The sequence below is a fragment of the Neltuma alba genome, unplaced genomic scaffold (assembly GCF_004799145.2).
Source record: "Neltuma alba isolate B1F8T4 unplaced genomic scaffold, ASM479914v2 tig00006284_pilon, whole genome shotgun sequence".
In the NCBI taxonomy this organism is placed as follows: Eukaryota; Viridiplantae; Streptophyta; class Magnoliopsida; order Fabales; family Fabaceae; genus Neltuma; species Neltuma alba.
The window spans coordinates 49151-69797 of record NW_021634410.1 but is presented as its reverse complement, the minus strand read 5'-3'; the positions used below and the strand labels follow the sequence as shown (position 1 = coordinate 69797).

General features: G+C 31.7%; 2 protein-coding genes across 3 annotated transcripts; one reads left to right on the top strand and one right to left on the bottom strand.

Annotated features, from left to right (window-relative positions):
* The first annotated feature begins 1781 nt into the window (after positions 1–1781).
* LOC114750010 (tRNA-dihydrouridine(20/20a) synthase) lies at positions 1782–7877 on the top strand. 2 transcript variants are annotated; one of them, XM_028938553.1, is made up of 13 exons: positions 1782–1861; positions 2263–2501; positions 2605–2731; positions 3023–3150; positions 3229–3298; positions 3400–3502; positions 3888–4005; positions 4087–4168; positions 5533–5594; positions 6000–6072; positions 6166–6246; positions 6672–6752; positions 7485–7877. In XM_028938553.1, exons 2-13 carry the CDS (start codon positions 2299–2301, stop codon positions 7650–7652), a joined length of 1296 nt encoding a protein of 431 aa, XP_028794386.1. In that variant the 5' UTR covers positions 1782–1861; positions 2263–2298; the 3' UTR covers positions 7653–7877. The 2 variants fall into 2 exon arrangements, with proteins under 2 accessions (XP_028794386.1, XP_028794387.1); XM_028938554.1 differs by having other exon boundaries at positions 1800–1861; positions 2376–2501; positions 7485–7652.
* Positions 7878–10745: 2868 nt separating this feature from the next.
* LOC114750015 (pathogenesis-related protein 1-like) lies at positions 10746–11225 on the bottom strand. The gene has a single exon (XM_028938560.1). It carries the CDS (start codon positions 11223–11225, stop codon positions 10746–10748), a length of 480 nt encoding a protein of 159 aa, XP_028794393.1.
* Positions 11226–20647: the final 9422 nt, after the last annotated feature.

Genomic DNA, 20647 nt, shown 5'->3' with positions numbered 1-20647 from the left:
ATATGTGTTTGGATAGAAACCAAACCATAGTTTCAGAAGTGTTTTTACAAATTACGAAATAAATATGTAGAGGAGATTATCTCATTTTACGAAAAAGTGCTTCTGAAACCACGGTTTTGGGATACCCAAACAGACTCTAAGTAAAACCGAAACATGGTTTGTAAAATTTGAGGTTCGAAAGTCAAACCAAGCTACTAAAAATCAAATCGAGCGACGAACAAGCTCAGGCACTAATTTAAGGGGTGTTGTAGCAAGCAAATTCATAATTTGGGATACAAAAGCCTAGTTTGAAAATCCAACCATTTAAACATACTAATTTTTTTTTCCAAAGTCGCTTTTTCATTTAAAATTATGATTTTAAAAAAAAAAGCCCAACACCATAATTTCATGCAAAATCACTTTTGAATTGAAAATTATGGTTTGGGGTATAAACAACCATCCAAACATTTCACTTTATCAAAATTATTTTTTATGAAATTTATTTTTAAAATCTGTTTTTCTAAAATCTATCTACAAAACTTATTAAAATTTATTTTTCAGAAATTATTTTTCAAACTATAATTTGGTTTCACCCAAATACCCCTAAAGATAGATTAAGTAATAATAAAAAAATATAACAATTGTTATAAAAAAAAACGTGTTTGCAACAATTTTATTGTAGCAGTTGAAAAAACCGTTCCAATTTATTTTGTAGCTGTTTTCGGGTAATTAATATAAATAATTTGAAAAATAATAATAAATTTGAAAGGCAAATTAGATCAATGTTTTATATTTTGAATTAAAAATACATTTAATTAGCTCTTATATTTAAAATTGGAGGAATGATTTTTATTAATCAAAATTACCATTTTCATTTTATCCTCTTTATTTTTGTGCCTTATTAATAGGAAATATGTGTTCCACGCATATCCCATACCTTTCCAAACCTGTCATGTAGCCGTTGTGTATTAGCCACCACAAGCAAATGGTAAAGGAAGTCAATGTGCAAATTCATGAGTGGATCCACAAGGGCCATAAGTTGGCAAAAGTGACAAAGAAGATGTAAGTAAAATGACATATAAGGATCCTAACCAAGTTAAAATGACAAGAAGAAAAATAACCCTTGAGAGACTTTCTTTAGAAACTAAGAGACTTAGTCCTTCATTATTCTTAATTTATTTTGCATGTTCTTTCATAATTGTCTCTTCTACTATTTTATAATTAAATTTAATTAAAAAAATCATACTAGGAGGGATGGATTGAATAGAAGGGACTAATCATTTATAACATGAACAACCAAAATTTGAATCCTTCACATTTATAAAAATATTTAATGAAAAATAAACTAGAAAAAATTTAATTATAAAATTTTAAAATTCAGGATAATTAATGTGTTTATATGTTTCTTAAAGGTAAATTACATGTAATATCCTAATCTTATTTTTCAATGCATCTACCATTCCAATCTTTTTTTTTTATATATATCAAGCACCCTAAAAATTGAGGTACTAGATGTAACTAAAAAAAAAAAACAGGCTGGATCCTATACACTGAGAAAATAAGATTGGAGTACTAAATACACCATATAAAAAATCAGACTGCTAGATAGACTTGTCCTTTTGGTTTTTGCCCTTTTTTTTTTTTTATAAGTTTTCTGGCCTGAACTTTTACCCTTTCTTAAATGTCATTTTTCCAAAGTAAGAGAACTGAAGAGAGAGCCAAGGACTCATGGGTCATTTAGTCCATCCCCATTCCCGCTGATAAGGCAAACATAAAAACTTGGCCTTCGCTTGGCGGCTCAGCTCCGACAATCTGTGAACGCCGAGATCCGGCGCGAAGGCCGAGGAAGAATCGGACTCTTGTCGCTGTTCTCTTTATCCAAGTAAATTTTAAAATGCTCTTTGATATAATCTCATGCGAAAAGTTTCTGTAAATTTTTTGCCTGCTTGTTTACTGTTTGATAAAATGCCTCGAGTACTTCCTTTCTCGAAGCGGGAAAAACTATGTTCATGGTTTATAACTGGTTCTGCAAGTTTGAAACTTGTTACAGTACTGGTAATTGAATCTTCGGTTTTGTCGCCATAATTGGAGTCTGCAAGCATTTTTCTTAAAATTCATTTTGTAATTGGTGTGTAATATTTTATGCTGTTACAACTTTACATGTAATCTCCCTTAAGTTCATGCAGTTGGGATTTTGTGATGTAAATTTTTTTCCCCATATACTTGCATGGTCACGCCAATTGTTATATTACAGTGTAAGAAATGGTTTTATTTGATGGATAGGTGCCTGAAGGAGCAGACTATGGTTTGCTAAAAGGAATGATGAAGTTTGCAGGATATTCCCTGGCAGTTTCATCTACTCCTATAGGTTCTAATATCATTAAAAACCGTTGCAGATTGTCAGTAGGTACATCTCGTTGGAAATTCCACAGTTCAAGGTTCTTTTCTGCTAATACACAGAACGAAAAGTCACATGGTAAATCCATGATGGTTGCCAAATACTACCTTCCTCCTTGGTTTAGGTGTGTATGTGTGCTTCTGTTTTGTCTTTTCTCCATCTGCATGAGCTAATTTGTTGATTTTATCTACCTGCTCTGGTCTTGTTTTTGGTTGCTTGTATTCCAGTGTTGCCCCAATGATGGACTGGACAGACCATCACTATAGGACTCTTGCACGCCTCATATCAAAACGTGCTTGGTTGTACACGGAAATGCTTGCAGCTGAAACAATTGTTTATCAGAACGGCAACCTGGTAGACTTTTTAATAGCCGTGTAATTATTCATACTTAAAACAAAACCATAAATGAATTGGGGAGAATTACATGAAAGGAATCTTTTACATGTTTGTAGTATCCTTTGAGTTGACAATGGTATAATGTATGATATGTACAAATTGACTCTTTTTAGACAACCCAATTATTCGTCTCTTAGAAGTGGTGAGTGCATAAGATCACAAATAAATGGGATTGACATTGCCAGCATCATTCTAGTTAAATTGATACTTCAAAATCATTGATTCTTTTGTTTTGTCTATTCTGCTCAGGACAGATTCTTGGCATATTCTCCAGATCAACATCCTATTGTGCTTCAAATTGGAGGGAGTAATTTGGAAAATTTGGCAAGAGCAACCGAACTTGCAAATTCTTACAACTATGATGAGATCAATTTTAAGTCCGTATACTTTCTATAACCTTTATTTTGAAAGTTTCATGTGCTTATGTTTGACTGAGACACCTTGTCGTATGTCAGTTGTGGATGCCCTAGTCCAAGAGTAGCTGGGCATGGGTGCTTTGGTGTGCGTCTTATGCTTGATCCAAAGGTTAGGAAGCCACCTAAATGCATATCCTGCTAACAGATTAAATATCCAATTTTCCTTTGAGCATGTGCATTAACGTAGACATTTACTGTGTACAAGGAAAGTTTGTTGCTGAGGCCATGTCAGTCATTGCTGCCAACACAAATGTGCCTGTCAGTGTCAAATGTCGAATAGGTGTTGATGATCATGATTCTTACAATGAGCTGTGTAAGGTCCTTCTCTGAGCATTCTGTCTATTCAAGTTGAAAGCGGGAAAATTAGGATTTTATGAATGGGATTCATTTTCCCCTTCAAGAAGTGGATCTAAAAATCATATTGTAGATCTACAGCAGATTTATGTTATTATGATTGCAATATTTTTCTTTCCTCGTCTCTTGGCTGCTTATATTGTCCTGGGTTCATTTTCTTCAGCATGATGAAAGCTTTTGTAATGGTATTTTATTGTCTTAAACCTTAATATATGCCTATTGGACATTGTCATTTATGTGAATTAGAATGGGTTATCTTAAGTTCTAATTTCTTTTAGGATATTATGCTATTATTTTTGGGTTTGAATACTGAACTTCTTGGCATCGCTATTATTGCCCATCAGGTGATTTCATATACAAGGTTTCTTCCATGTCACCCACTAAGCATTTCATAATACACTCAAGGAAGGCACTGCTCAATGGCATTAGCCCTGCTGAAAATCGGAGTATTCCCCCCTTGAAGTATGTGATAGTAAAATTTGATTTTTGTTGTCATATTATATTGTATATAAAATTGCAGATGATTTTTCATTTTTTATGCAGATATGAATATTTTTATGGTCTACTACGCGACTTTCCGGACTTAACATTTACCATAAATGGTGGCATTACTAGTGTTCATGAGGTGAGCTGCGGTCATTGTGATCCGTCTCTGTCATGACCTGCATTTTCATGAAGGAACCCCTCCTTAAAAAAAAAAAAAAAACCAAAAAAAAAAAAAAAAAAAAGGAAAAAAGGGAGGATACTCTACTGTTAAAATCATGACTAAAATTTCAGACTGCTTATTCTGTATTTATGTGAAAAGAAAATCAAAATCGTCAAAACCTGTTTTTATTATTTTAACAGTGGGTATATTTGATGTACTGTTTGTATGTACAAATTTTGCTGTATTTGAATAATGAGTTCATTTCGGGCCAAGAAGGGAAAAAACAGAGTTAGCTATCTAGATATAGCACGTGCCTGTGTACCTTTGGGTCTGTGCCATTGGACAGGAGTGGGGGTTGGTTTTCTTTTCTCCCTTTGGTTCTTGTATTCCTCTTGTTTTTGATTGGTTGTTCGGGTGTGACTGATTGAGAGGAATCTTCCAAAATTCTACTCTGAGCTGGTCACCTTTCTAATATCGTCCTAGTTGTTGTATCAATGTTATTGCTTTCATTTCAAGTAACTATAATGATGGATAATTTATCCAACCTCTGAAATTGACCGCTGCTTTTGGTACTGATAATCTCTTGTGAGTTTTGAAAAATCAATTGGTTCCTTGATTAAGATTTTAGTTGATACGATTCTTGGTTCTGGTGTATACTTTAGATGCTTGTTTCCTGCCAAAGTGATTGGATTACTGTTTAATTATATGTGGTCAATGCATAATCCGTTTTATACTGTTGGAAGGAATTGGCCGCATGGCTTGCTTCGTGTTTTGATTGTTAATCTTATACGAATCCGAGCCCAAAGTCTCACAAAAGTATAGATGAAGTGTAAGCCACTAGGTGTGATTGTGGTCTGGGGTTTGTATAGTTAGGAAGATATTTTAGCTTTAAATCCTTATTTTATCATGCATCTGCCAAAATTTATTTTATTATTCTTTTTTTCAAAAAAAAGCAGTGAGAGAGAGACCTGAAACCTGGTTCATGATAGTAGGTCATTTGGGACTTAACTAGAAGGTCCCTCTGAATTTAACTTCGAACTGTCAACATATGAAAGCCAGCTTCTTTGTGTTTGTCATAATATAAACATTCTTCTTTGTGACATTGACCTGTGGTTATCATGCCTAAATTTTAAGTGAAAAAGTGCCATGAATACGTTGATATTTCTGATGCTAATGTCGTTTAATCTAAAGTCTCTTTTACTCCCTTTTTGGCTTTTGAGATAAGTTGGAGTTTATCTAGAAGTAATGCATGTAAAAGCATTATCTTGCATTGAAGCTGCTTTCCCATAATTGACACATTTATTTGGTCCTGTGATTATTGTGATTATTGCTTGTTCACATAGGTCAATGAAGCTCGAAGAGCTGGAGCTCATGGTGTTATGGTTGGACGTGCAGCATACAATAAGTATATATAGTGTTTGATACAAAATTTTTAACTTGTTTGAAGTTTAACTTCCAAAAATGTTTTTATTTACAAATGTCAGGAATCTGTCTTTTAAGCAACTAAAACTGAAATTTCTCTTACCATATTTGCTGCACGCATATGTCGTCATTAAAAGAAATATAAGGTTAAAAGTGAGAGAATATTGTGCATCTACCTTAATATCTCAAATAATGTAAGGAAATAATGCCCCATGGTTTAACCTTTCAACAAGTAGATATATGTTTTCTGGATGTTTCTTTTTGGGGTAATACATATACTAATTATTTTTGGTGATAGTCATTCCTGATTGTTCATATTTTCACTTTTTGATTATATTCTTAATGTTGGTTCCATATATGTTGATACAATTACTGATCATCTCAACAGCCCTTGGCAAATTTTGGGACACGTTGATACTGCTATTTATGGTGAACCAAGCAGTGGTCTTACACGTCGTCAGGTTCAGTTATAAAATTTTGGATTTGGATTGATTCATCTGCAGTCCTGAATTAATCTCTGAGCTAATTAGAGTTCATCTTTTGCCATCATAAAGGTCCTTGAGAAATATCAAGTGTATGGGGACTCAGTGTTGGGAATGTATGGACGTAAGCCAAATGTGCGAGATATAATGAAGGTACGGTTAAATGCGGTACCTTTGCTATTCATGGAAGTTCCTGCGTAGCATGATATTAACACCCATACCTAACATGTTATGAAGCTGTATTCTTTTAAACAAAAAGGGAATATACTGTTAGTTATAATTTTGACTTTAAATAATTATGTGTAGTTCCTTGTTTTCTTTTGTTCTTGGTTCTTCCGGTTCAGTACTGGCACTCATTAAAATGGTTCTCATTCTCTACTAGGGGTTAAAGATTAAACAGCATTATAATTTTTTTCCCATTTCCTTTCATCTGCTTATAACATGTTATGTGTTACAGAGATCATTAATGATGATACCCCAAAAAAAAAAAAAAGTCAGAGATCATTAGTGATATTTAACTGTTTGCCTCCAATATACTAGTTTCTTCTACCCGATAATACCATCTTACTTTGATGCAGCCCTTGCTTAATTTTTTCCACTCAGAGCCAGGTAATGGACTTTGGAAGCGCAAAGCAGATGCTGCATTCCAAGATTGCACAGTATGGTTACCTTAACAAAGTCTAATTGGCAAACTTGTGTTTTTAGCGTCTTAATTTTATTTTATTTGAATATGTTTGTTTGACTGTAAAACTTCACTCTGACTTCTCCTTTTCTCCACTGTTAACATTATTGGCAGAGAGTGCTTGCATAGCACCAACATGGCTTGATACTTAGCATTGATTGCTCTGCCAAATTTGCATCCCCGTACAAAATGCCCCATGTCAAAGAGAGGGAAATAATATCTGAATCATCCTAAAATCTAAAGGAACCTAGGATCTTTTCACTTCCTTCATCCTGTTTCATGCCGTTCTTCTGAACTTTCCTCTTTCTATAGAAAAGATAGGGACGGGGGGAGAGTATCCCTTGAACTACTTGATTAGTGCAGGGAATGAGTAATCGCTACAGAAATATCTGTACCATGATATGTGTATTCTTTTGGAAGTTAGGGATGTCCACGCATTGAAATAGTTATCTGAACTAATCAAGTCTCTTCCTTCTTTTACTTAAACATATAAAATGCACACAGAGTAGTTTATCTATCTGAACCGGTTAGTTCAAGATCTTGTTTTAGAGATACTGTAAGTAAACAGTTTGTAGCCTTATTTTGACCCAAAAAAAAAAAAAAAATATTACATCACAATACCACTTTGGTCAATGTGAATGTTCTTTGTGCTTCAGTTATTCCATCAAATTCGTAAAATAATGAACTTTTGTTGGTCTCGTACGTGCAGACAATCAAATCATTTTTAGAAGAGACCCTTGTAGCAATTCCTGACTCAGTCTTGGATTCACCTATTGGGGAGCTACGACCTGGTGGCACAGATCTTTTTGCCGACATAGAAAGTATACTGCCTCCTCCATACACAAGAACAAGAGAAGATGATGTTATATATGCTTGAGTTTTGCATGTATTCTTTAAATCGAGGTCTTTTAGTTATATTGTTATTATTCCCTTGTATTATTTGGTCTCATGTATTCTTCAAATTCATTTTTGGGAGGGAAAGTGGTGGGTCTAGTGTAATTCAGTACGTTAAAATATTAATGCTTAAATTAGCTGCTTCTTGCAAACGATTGGCTTTTGAAATTAATTTATTCATTGTAGAGACATTAAGCAAAAGATGGAATTTGCTATGGTTGATTTTGCTGCCATTTTGTGGATATTAATTTGCTTTAACATCCATATTATGACTCAATATTCAATATGATCGTTTTTAAGGAAAAAGACAACAAAATACCCTCAAATTTACTAAATGATAAATTAGGGTAGGTGAATTTTAAAATCCCAATTCAGGACCCAGGTATCCTTTTGGAATTTTCAAATCTTGTAAAATGACAACATTATCCTTACTGTCGGTGCATACTTCCATATAGCTATTGACTATTCTACTTTAACTATTGACTACTTTTGTTTTCAAAGTTCCGGTGACTACTTTTATATAGTTATTGACTACACAAGAGTAGTAAATTACATTACTAGAGTAGTCAGTCGCTTAATAAGAGTAGTCATCAGAGTTTAAAAGTAAACGTAGTCCATGGCTAAAAAAAAAGTAGTCAATACATAAGAAAAAGTAGTCGCTGGAGCTCTAGTGGTTGGTCACTGACAGGGTCACCGGCGTCAGAGCTCCGATGGCCGGAATTGCTGAGATGGCAGTATTTAGAAAAAAAAAAAGGGTTAAAAAATAGTAAAGGATATTTGTGTAATTTTACAAGATTTCAAAATTTCAAAAAGTACCTAGGGTCTAAATTGGCATTTTGAAATTCATATACCTTTATTTGTCATTTAGTAATTTTGAGGGTATTTTAGTGTCTTTTTTTTTTTTTTTTTTTATCTTTTTGTGTTTTTTTTTTGTTTTGGGGGGGGGGGGGGGGAGTAATTATGTGTGTGTACATTGACACTCGTATTCTAAAATTTTAAAAAGGGGTATCTTTGATATCATATTTTGTCATTTGATATGTGTACTCATCAGGGTGAGAGGTGACTCAAGCAGAATTAGTTTGGCAACTGAAATGAGAAGGATAAATAATGAAAATAAATAAAACAGGACAATATCCATTATTAACTAATAAATATAATAAATAATAAATATTTGTATAAGAATTTTTATTTGGAGGTAGGCAAGTCACGTTTTGACTTTTTTATCATATTCTGTCTCGCCAGATTTGTAACGTTTAGCTGAGTAAATAACTTATTTCTTAAATTATTAGACCTCATTACATTTGGATTACTTATTCGTTAAAATGTTATATATATAGTACAGAATGCTAAATATTAATTTCATAATCAATGAATTTTTGGCAAAATTAAATGGCAGTAGCTTGATCAGTTGATTGTATGCTACTAAATGATAGAAAACAAAGAGTAAATAATAAATTAAGTTTCACGTAATGGCATGTTAAATAAAATATATACATTAACAAAGACAAAAGCAAGTGAAAATTAAAAATAGGGTAAATAGATATGTTGCATGGGATGTTTGAATTAACTTTTTAGAAGTTATGGAGTATGAGGTAAGTCTATGTATAAGAGGAGTTTTGACTAAGAGCATTCATGGAATGGTACGTGATCAGGATGATGCGTCTTATCTCCTGTCTCGTCCCGAAGCTATCTCAGTTCCAATCAGGATGGGACAAGGTTGAGACATTCTAAGGGATTTTTTAAAACATTTCAATGAAAAAATCATATCGCCATTTAGATTTTAAATTCTTTTGTATCAAAAGTAATTAACTAAAATTCTATTCCCTTCCAATTAAAGTTTTAAATATCTAAATAACATGTCATTAAATAATAGTAATGAATATTTGATTTAACTAGCAAAATAATTGTACTATTTTTAGTTTTCACATGTGGATATGGATTACTTGAACTTATTCTTCTTTTTCATGTTTTAAAATTTCTCAAAGTAAATGTTAGATGTGGAAGCCATTATCCTTAATTCCAATTAAGTCTAAACGTACGTTGACAAATATGCATTGTATTGATTGAAGCTTGTTTAAATTACTACCTCCGGTCCTAATTATAAGAGCTGGTTGACTAATTTGAGGAGATTAAGGAAGTACATTAGTTAGTTATTTGTCCTAAATAGGTGTTGTCTTTCTTAAAATATCCTCACTAATCAAGTGTATTGACTAGAACTATTATTGTTAGAAAGGCTACTTTGAAAAAAAAAGTATAAATATGAGAGACAAAGTGGATTGGGGTCTTATATTTAGAACCAAAATAAAAGTCAAAGAGTCTTATATGAAGGACCAGAGGTAGTACATTTTCAAAAACATTTTTTATTTTTTTAAACATCAAAGTCAAAAATTTATTCAAAGATGTAACTTCTATTTGCAAAAATAATCTATAACAAAAAAAATATATATGAATATATTTAGCTTGCCCTATTGTATTTAAAAAATAATAATAATGTCTTGTGATTTCATTGTGAAAATTTTGTTGTCAACAGCTAATGTGGGCAGTATTAATTGCTAAATTGAATCTTCAAGCTTGTCTAGCAGAATATAACAAAATGTTTTATAAGTTGAAATCTCTCCAAAGAGTTAAGTAGGATTCATTCCACAATACCGTGACTAAAAGTATAGTTTAACCATTACATATCTAATTCCTTACATTATAAAATTAAAAATAAAAATAGATAACCCATAACATGAAAATCTTCAATATACATGCATGCATACACACATATATCTTTCCAGTGAAATCACTGCTCAGAAGGAAAATTGAAAAATTCCTCTAAACATGAAAAGTTTCAACTATATTATTTAAACTGAAATTTATTTTTCAAACTTACTCATAACATAACAAACAAGATACTTTGATACACGCAGATACTTTATTCTTATTTTCCCACACCACAACATTACGTATGATCTTGATACAAAATACATGCCCATATTCCATTTATTTATTTCTTTCCTTTAATCTAATAATTCCTAACTACTTAACCCAACAAGTAAAACACCATATCATCATCACTTTCTTTTCATCGATTTCAGTAAGGTTTTTGTCCAACGATGTTGCCAGGAGGATAATAGTTGCAAGAAATGAAAGTTCCTCCATTGTAACATCTTACTTTAGCACACCCAAGACGAGTTGAGTCCTTCCAAACCACCTGAGTATAGTGCCGGCAGTTCCCACCGACACATGAGCCACTGCCGGAGTCATAGTTTGCCTTCTCGGCCACCCACAGCTTCACAGCATCCGTATCACTCATGTCGCCGGAGCTCCATGCGATGTTCTCGCCATACATCTGGCTGCCGGAGTGGATCACCTGGCAATCACCCTTGAGTTCCTTGGCATAGTTCTGGGCAAAAGCAGCCACTGTATTATCCCATCTTATGTTAGGAACGCCCACTTGTGATCTTGCTGCGTTGTGGGCCTCTACATAGTCTTGTGGTGAATTTTGAGCATAGGCTGTGATGGCAAAGAGGAAGAAGAAGAGAGAAAATGGAAGCTTGGATAATAACTCCATTATCTTGTTTTGTTATTATTGTGTGAAGTGTTTTGATGAACAAATGTGATATGAGGCAAATGTTGTGGGGCATTGGGGAGGAATTTATAAGGAGTTACAAAGAGTTTACTCCGCTGAAATTGCTAGATACAGAAGAGTTAGAATTTGAATTTATGTTTACCACAGAAAAGAAGGTAAAAGAAAAAAAAGAGTTGTTAAATTGTTAAAAATTACTGATTATGGTTGGTTAAGAAGTGGTGGAAATTTCAAAACAATCATTATGCATGGAGAACTGAGAAATCAAAACAATTTTGTTTTTTCATTAAATCATGTTAGTTAATAGATATGTATATGGTTTTTCATGAGTCAATAGACATATTTGTTGGTCTATCTTTCTTCAATTGTATAATTATTCGATTAGAAAACATATTTAATAGTATAGGAAAAATAAGCTAAAAAGATAATTGATCGTATTTAACAGGTGGTGGAAATTTCAAAATATCATAATGCGAGAAGGGCTAGGGAATTAATTACAGCAGTCTTGCTACCTGTTTATGCCGATGAGGGTGGCGTATTCCACTTGTTTATGTTATTTATAGTTATACGTATTTGTGTTATGTTCAAATAAACATTTTGCATGATTGTACATTAGTAATTAAGTAACTCTTATATAAATTATAAGAGTTTTCATAGGTCTTCAAATATTTTTTTATGAGATCAATATGTCTTCAAATCTATGTAAATACTTTGATGACGTTTTTGCGAATAAATTTTATATTAGAGTATTAAAACTTTATATCTTTTTCCCTCAGTAGTTCTTTATTTTCTTCATAATAATTACAAGTCAAATGAACATTTCACAAATGGTTTGTGAAGCATAAATTAATTGATTTTGAAATAAAATACAATTTTTCTTACGTTGATGTCTAATTTTTCCATCCAATTTCAGTAAAAACTAAAATCCAATTTACTACCATCATTATTCATTGCTTAATTTTGTCATCCTTTGAAAATATTTTTTAAAATGTTAAAAAACGAATATCACAAGCTTATAAAAAATGAATTCAATTATCAAACATAAATGAATTCAACTGACATTTCAAAAAAAAAAAAAGGAACAGAAAACAGAATAGCTCTCCTAGTAGTATATTGTTTTCTATCTACAAGATTTAAAACCTCAACATTACTAGTATTTAGTCTCTTTCACTTAACAAAACAGTTCGGATAATTCATGTGGTAGTTTCAGTGATGCTTTAAATTTGGGCTGATTAGGAAAGAAAAGTTTACCTTCCAAAAAGACAATAGGAAAGAAATTTAAAGCTAATTAATGGCTAATTACTTCATGAAAATTATATCCATTATTTATTTATTGAAAGATAATAATTGTCTGCTGTATTATTTTACTTGTTTTCAAAAGAATTAGTTCTGTAGTTACATATGAAAGAACCACTTAGGTATTTTAGCTAAAATGAAGTTTCTTTCAAACAAAAATATATATTACTCCCTTCGGTCCTAAATATAAGATCATTTTTGTAGTGTAAATTACACTACAAAAAGGGTATCATATTTAGGATCGGAGGAGTACTAAAAACTCTTGTTACCCATATATAATTAGTATTTATTTGTACTTGCCTCGTCATTTTTCTCTACTACACTGCTTACCTTTGAAAAAAAAAATCTTATAATACCTCAGCTTTTGATACATTTATAATAACTCTTTAATTTTGTTAAAAAATTAAATGGAAGAAATTAAACATTTTGAATCTGAATTCTTGTTAGAAGGATTAAACCTATCTTAGTTAAGTAAATCTCTATATAAAATGCTCTTCATTGATATGTTGAAGGTGTGAGATAGAAGAATCTCACACAAGGAAGTAATGAAAAAAGCACACAACTCAAGAGTATGAGTTACACACAATGGAAATATTTTCTCACCACTTGCAAGAATCTCTGAGAAAACAAAATAAGTACATGGTAGAAATTAAATAGAACAAGAGACATCAGAATTATTAATGTGGAAAACCTCCTAATATAAGGGTAAAAATCACGGGTCATCTAGACCAAAGAAAATCACGACTCCACTATGATCAAAACAAGGGACAAGAAAGTATCAGATGGATAAATAAGTGCATACAACCAACCATACAGCCAAAACTACAAGCTTACAAAAGAGAATGAAAAAGTTGAAAAATACCCAAACTAGAGGTTATAGAACAAACTCAATATCTCTCACACCGAACAACTAATCGACAATCCAACCATTGAAAATGACACACTAGATGTTACGAATATGCTGACCAAGTTTTAGCTTGATCCAACAGTTAACAAATCTATAGACTAAATGGCTCTCTCTCCTCTTCTCACACCAAATGGTTGTTATTCTCCCTCAATATGAGACCCCGCTTAACCCTAGTGTTCCCCCTCTCCATTTTAACTCGTGAGACTTAAATGGACTTTAAATATTAGGCCTTTCTTCCCATAGGAAGGAAGCCTAAACCCAACAGGAAGTTCACTGTGGTCTTCACTTCTCATTAATCCTGGAGTTTAAGATTAATAGTCTCAATGAAGAAAGGGCCGTTTTGTTGTAATGCTCTAAAAGATTTTAGAGCTTGTATTCATTTCATAAATATAATTCATTTTGGTTCACTTTACAATTTTATTTGGGATTAGATCAAATTAAAAAGGAGAATAATAATAGTAGTAGTAGTACTAGATATGATTTAGATTTACTTTATAGTCGAGTTTATTTACTTTATCTATTTTTCTTATTAGTCGATTTTTCAATCACTGAAAATAATCCATATAAAAAATATGCACCTAATTTAGTTCGTGCCCTATTTAAAACGTTACATAAACTTTAATAACATAGTATGAAAAGAATTTCTTCATTTGCGTACAAAATTTCTATGCGTCTCTGATTACAAATTCAAATCCAAGTTACACACAGGACTTTCTATTTTGCTTCCGTATTAGAAGACGGATAACCCAAAAGAGCATTCTTCACTCTATATTTTAGGTGTATGACTTACCAAATAAGAATTTTATCAAAAAATAACAAACAGGCCTCAAATAAGAAAATTAATTACTTTTTCAGTCTCATATACTGATCATAGTCATCATACTTTAATATTTACAAGTGGTTATGACATATGGGTAATTAATTTTCCTTTTTCTGATATTTGTAATTAATTCTCCCAGTTTTATTTTGGTTTAAATAATTTTCTTCACCACACATCAAGACCCAAAATTGAGGTGCTTTAAGTCTTAAATATGAATTTTTAAAATAGAAAATTAAAAAATCATTTAAGGGTTGAACTCACTCATATTTAAATTAGTCAGTAATATTGGATGGCAGATGATTTTATTTGTGTTATTATTTGTGTTAATTAATATATTTTATTTTTAATTAGTTTAATCCTTGTAATTTGTTAATTTTGTTTTTTTTAAATATTCCTCTTAATTAATACAATTTTCTTTAATTAATAATAAATGAAAGAGTTGTTCCTTGTAGAGATCCAGTGGGTCCAAAACACTAGGTAGATCTAATAAATGAAAGGAATATTTTGAAATTTAATACTCTCACGCCATTAAAAGGTTTGTGATACCGTTTCCATACTTTTTGGATTGAAATGTGTATATTTTAGATAATATGTACAGGAAAATGTGCTTTTTTGTTACTCATACTCAAATTTAAGGAATTATTGGTTTGAGTGTGAATATTTTGGCTTATTTAGAGTAATTGTGGATTTCACAAATGTTTCTATTGTCCATGCAGGTGAGCTCTGAGTTTGCAAGCACTCAAGTCTTGAAGGTAAGGAAAAAAGTTCGAAGCAAAGGGAGCAAGCAATTAAAAACATTTTCATTGGACTATTCACCGCAACGAACGTGCCCTTCCCTTCGCGGCAACAAACATCACAAAGCTCATAAGCTCCTTTACAAGCTTGCTTTCACTGAAAAACCCAATTTTCTTGTCATCCCAACTTTGAATAATAGTAACTTTTAAACTACACATCCAAAAATTATAAACTAACACTTGTCTTAAAATTTTAGGACGCATACTACCCTCGTTCCAAATTTCATAATCTAACTATTCAACCATTTAACACGCATAAAGTCAATCAGAAGACTGACATGTCAGGAAGCATGTAAAAACTAGCTATCTAACATAACTTCGAATTTTTGCCATGTTCCTAATCATAGTACTTGATTTTTTTTTTTTGGCTGTAGACCACCAACCACTCCTCCTTATGAAGGTATTTACATACGAAATAATAAGAAATTAACTTTAGATACCAAAAATTTATACAAATTTTTCATAAATATATTACCTAGCTAACAACAAAACATTATAAACAAATCTTCCAAGTTTCCACCTTAGCTAATTTTCCAGTAGCTTGCCCTTTCTCTTTGATGAGCTAGGTCTTAAGATTGATACATACAAGAGGGATGACATTCGAGAGAATCTCATTAGCATTAATTATGTTTCAATAAATAAAGCATGATAGAATTGAGCATATGAAACAAGTCACAGAGAAAGGCTTAAATTTTAACTTGTTTATTCTCTCTACTAAAAAATTCCTTTCTCACAATTTCATCTTTTAATTAATCCAATTCTTTTCCACTGAAACAAAGCTGACCAAACAAAGGAAAAAGAAAAATTCACGTATTCAACTCCCGTTCTCTACTGAAAATTGTAGAGAAATCTTTGGACATATTGCTCCATCCTTTATTATAAGATTTTTTGAATTAAATTACGTGATTTAAGAAAACAGTTAAAAATAGTTAAAAACAATTAATATGTAGCAAATACGGCTTTTTCCCCCTCAAATATACCCTTATATATAAATGGATAAATGTGAGAGAGTAATAATGAGATAAATAAAGAAAGAGAATGTATTAAATACAATAAATTAGGAGTAAAATAGGTAATACTGTATTAAATGTTTAGATAAACTCAAAGAAAATCTTATAAAAAGGGACAAATTCATTCAAAAAATTGAATCTTATAATAAGGGATGGAGGGAGTACATGGTTTGGTAATTTAGGACATTTGTTTCACGTTATAGTCTCTCAAAACAGTGGGCATTTTAACTCTTACAGCCCCTAATTCAGATTTGTTATTAACATTCAACTTACAGTCCCTGCAATGGATTAAACATCTAACGTAGTTGCTAGACATTTAGATACAACAAACAGTAAGTTTTGTACAAATTTCCGGCTCCCCACTTTACATTCAAACAGCGCCATGTTTATACTTAATTACACTCTCAATTTATAGCATATAAACATTCCCTGTCCTTAAAAAATTCTTCAAATAGCTCTATTTCATAATCTAGAAGATTTTTCCAGATTTTCGAAAAGCATTCGTTTCAAGCAAAACTCAACATTCAACCACATATTCATACGAAGAATTCGAATTATTTCTCTGGACATTGAGATCAGATTCTATATAAAATTACCTATGGAGCATCATTTATTACTTGCATAGTTTATCTTCGTCAACATTTAAAACAGTGGCACTTTTCTTCTCAAAGCCACAAAATCTGAGTTCATCCACAGATCAAAGCAACGCTATACAATATGCCTTCATCATTAGGTGTGGCACTGTGGCTGAAGCTCTCACTCTGTTTGTGTGTTCCTGGGCTTCATACCTGGGGCTTAACTGTGGCCCAATTTCAATTTGGGCTTCAATTGGCGAAATTACCATTTGCCCCTTGATAAGGATTTTCTTCCTTAGTTAACTTCTTTGCCTTATAAAGTAATTTCTATAAAATATTTTGGTAAAAAAAATAAGCCTCTTAATTCCTATAAAAAAACCTATTAACTATTTTTGATTAAATTTTTGGGAAAATAAATCCTTATCTCCAATAAACTCATTATATTTTTTAATTTTTTAGGCTAACTTAACTGTTTAATCAGTATTTAAAATTCAGAATATTACAATTCAATTTAGATGAACCGGGTTGAATATATTGTTTATTGCTTAATATATCAGAATTGATTCGTAAACCGTTGCTGCACAGCTTCTTATCTTTCACGGATATGCTTAAAAAAATTGGCAGGATGCCTTAGTGCTGTCCATATCTCGTCTGTCTCTAGTTTGAGTTCAAGTTTGAGACTGGACATGAAACGAAAATGACATCTAGCCATGTTTTTGTAGGTTGGGAGAAACACATAAAATAAGTGAAAGGTTTTATATTATATTATGAAAAAACGGCAAACTCGGGAGAGATTTGTGAGATAGCTTGAGACAGATTTAACGGAATCAAGTCTTTAAGACAAACTAGTGTAGATCTTTAATTTCTTTCTTTTTTTTGGTCAAAAAACTAGTATAGATCACTCCGACACGAATTTGTGGGTGTGCAATTTTTTAGCCATTACTATAGCAATATGTAAAAGGAAAAAATAGCAAATAAAGACCATAAATTCTTAAATATAAATTAAAAAATATTGGAGAAAATACCAAAATGTTCTTCTTTTGATCATATCCTCTTCATTCCAAAGTCCCGTGAAGTAACCATCATTACGCTTCCATCAGATTCACCATTACTGTCGCCGTCTCCTCTTCCTCCTTCCGACCACGTCCACCTCAAAAGGACACTGGTGCGTCGCCACAGGTTTTGGTTATGGCAATGATTCGGACGTTGGCGCACTGGTTTTGTTAAATCTACAATTTTCTTCCTCCTCCCCTGGTAAACCCAATAGTTGTTAACTATACGATCTTGTCAAATTCCTCATCCTCAGCTTCAATTTCAGGTCTGTGGAGATCTGAAAGGCTTGAATGAGGTGGGTGTTGTTGGTGGGGTAGTGGGAAATCTGGGGAAATAGATAGGAAAAGTTAGAGGCGATTCGCCGCATGGGTTGTTAGAAGAATTAGCAATGGGTTGATCGAGGTGTTTGACCTTTTTGTTTCCACTTCAATGCAGAAAGGAGAAGCTATGGAAGTCTTAGTTCAGACTCGTACGAACTACAAAGAAATCGAGGTTGGCCGAAAAGTTCACGGAATATTCTTGGCATCAACTCAATTCAGCAATGAGCTTGTTCTTAATACCCGTCTTATTACTATGTACTCTGTGTGGGTCTTCGTTAGATTGTCATCTCATTTTTCATGGAATGCAAGGAAGAACTTTTGGACTTTTGGACGTGAATTATGTTATCTAGTTTGGTGGTGATCATACAATTTCATGTCTTATTAATAAAATTTCAGTTTGAAGGATATCACGTTCCCGCGGTTATGAATGTTACATGCCTACTTCCCACCAACATGCTTACTCTTATCTCCCCCCTATTGATCTTCAAGTTACTAATTTTTCTCTTTTTCATGCTGTGGTTTTTTTATGGATGGCTTCAAACTCAATTGAAGAATCATCTTGATGAAAGATAAGTACAGATTTTATAATTAAATAGATATTGATTATTTAAATTGAATTTATAGATAATTTATTTTATATATTCTCTCTCTAAATCTAAATATAAAGATATAAATATATCTCTTAATAAAATCTCCTCATATTTTTCCTATTGTTGCAGAAAATATAAAATACAATAAATGATTTTAAAGGATGGGATCTTAGCTGTAATTATCTCCAAAGCTAAACATGGAGAATTGGGGTCTTACCGTGCTTCTCCCTGAAATCCAAGGAGAGAGCAACACGTGGCAACTGTGGAGTGGGGAGATAAAGATTTGGGTCCTTAACCGAAATATTCGCTGGAAGTGCAGAGTCCTTAAGAATAATTTTTGCTAAAATTTGTGAGGGATTTAAACCTTTATTTGGATGGTATAATTCATATTTTTATCTTTTAAGAGTCCTAGAAAAAAAGAAAAACTTTAGATATAAATAGAAGTTTTAGGGGTCACTTTAAGGCATTCACTCACAATTCTGAACTATTAAAAGCAAGAACTTTTCAAAGTATTGAGGCCGAGTCAAATTTTTATCTCAATTTTTTTTTAATTTTTTGTGATTTTTTATCATGGTTGAGGATTTTAAAACAATGATATTTATGAAATTTTTTTTATGTGTTTCTAAATTCCTAGGTGGGGTAGCGATGTAGCCCATTAGAAAAGCTAGTTTCTTTTATTTTGTTTTGACTCCTATGGATTTCTATTTATGAATATATTTTAGTTTTTCTATTTATATCTATTTCTCTTATTTTTCATGTTGATTTATGACTAATCACTATTAAATCAAATTTATAGGTAATCTTGATAAACGGAGAGGTAAAGAGAGAACCTAGATCTAGTGAAATAAACATAAATATTTAGGCTAGGGATAGCTCTAGATATTTATGATGACTTAAACTAGAGTTTCATGGTTTAATTAGTTGTTTGGGTATCGTGGGAATGAATTCAGCACTAAGTAAAAAGAGACTAATAATTCGAAAGAATATTAAGATACCTTAGGAATAGTTGTAAATATAATTGAATAAGGAGTTAAGTCAAATGATAGAAACTAACTACCTACAGGGTGAATCTTGAGTCCTAACACCTAACCTTTTAAGTGATTGGTTTCTCCTCATAATCAATTGTCCTTTACTTTTCTCTTCTATTTTTAATTCATTCTCTTCAAATAATTTGGTTTATTACTTTTTTTAATTATTAATTATCGAGATTAGCAAGTATGCAACTTCCCTATGTGTATGACTGTAGAATACTCTAGGATTTATTACTACGTCGATTCCGTGCACTTGCGGAGCCATCAATGAACTTTGGGAAGATGGTGTTAGAGATTACTTAACTCATGCTTCAAGCATAATGGTGTTATTTATTATTAGCCATAAGGATGTTATTATTTCCAACTAAAGACGTATTATTTCAAATAACTTAAGTAGTTGATTAACAAGTTTATAATTGAAAATAACTAGTTAGTTAAAATAACAAGTCTTATTTGGAAATAACAAAGTTTATATGGATTTAACAAGTTTATAATTAGAAATAATAAGTTAACTTAGTTGAAAAATAACAAGCGTTAGACTTGAAAATAACAAATTTAATATGTAGATTTAACAAGTTTATAATTAAAAATAACAAGCTAAGTTTGTTTGAAATAACAAGTGTTGATTTCAAAATAACAAGATTAGTATGTGAATTTAATAAGTTTCTAATTGAAAATAACAAGTTAAATTTGTTTAAAATAACAAGTTAAGTATGAGAATTTAACGAGTTTGTAACTTTCGTTATGCAAGTCATTACTTGTTCTGCAAAATAGTATGCAAATGCCTTAAAACAAATTGCAAAAATCATGATGCAAATGTCTTAAAAAAATCCAAAATGGGAAATAACAAGTCTGAAATATAAAATCACAAATCTGAAATAGGAAATTAGAAATATGTGATAGGAAATAACAAGTCTGAAAAAGAGAATAATAAATTTGTAATACGAAATTATGAATCTGAAATAATTACATATTTGTAATAGGAAATAACAAGTCTGGAATAAGAAATTA

What these genes read in the sequence shown, in the direction of transcription:
- LOC114750010 (XM_028938553.1), top strand. Translation starts at nt 2,299, where the DNA reads ATGATGAAGTTTGCAGGATATTCCCTGGCAGTTTCATCTACTCCTATA. An exon ending in TACCTTCCTCCTTGGTTTAG is followed by an intron (nt 2,502 to 2,604) that starts GTGTGTATGTGT and finishes CTTGTATTCCAG; the next exon opens with TGTTGCCCCAATGATGGACT. An exon ending in CTGCATTCCAAGATTGCACA is followed by an intron (nt 6,753 to 7,484) that starts GTATGGTTACCT and finishes TCGTACGTGCAG; the next exon opens with ACAATCAAATCATTTTTAGA.
- LOC114750015 (XM_028938560.1), bottom strand. Translation starts at nt 11,225, where the DNA reads ATGGAGTTATTATCCAAGCTTCCATTTTCTCTCTTCTTCTTCCTCTTT.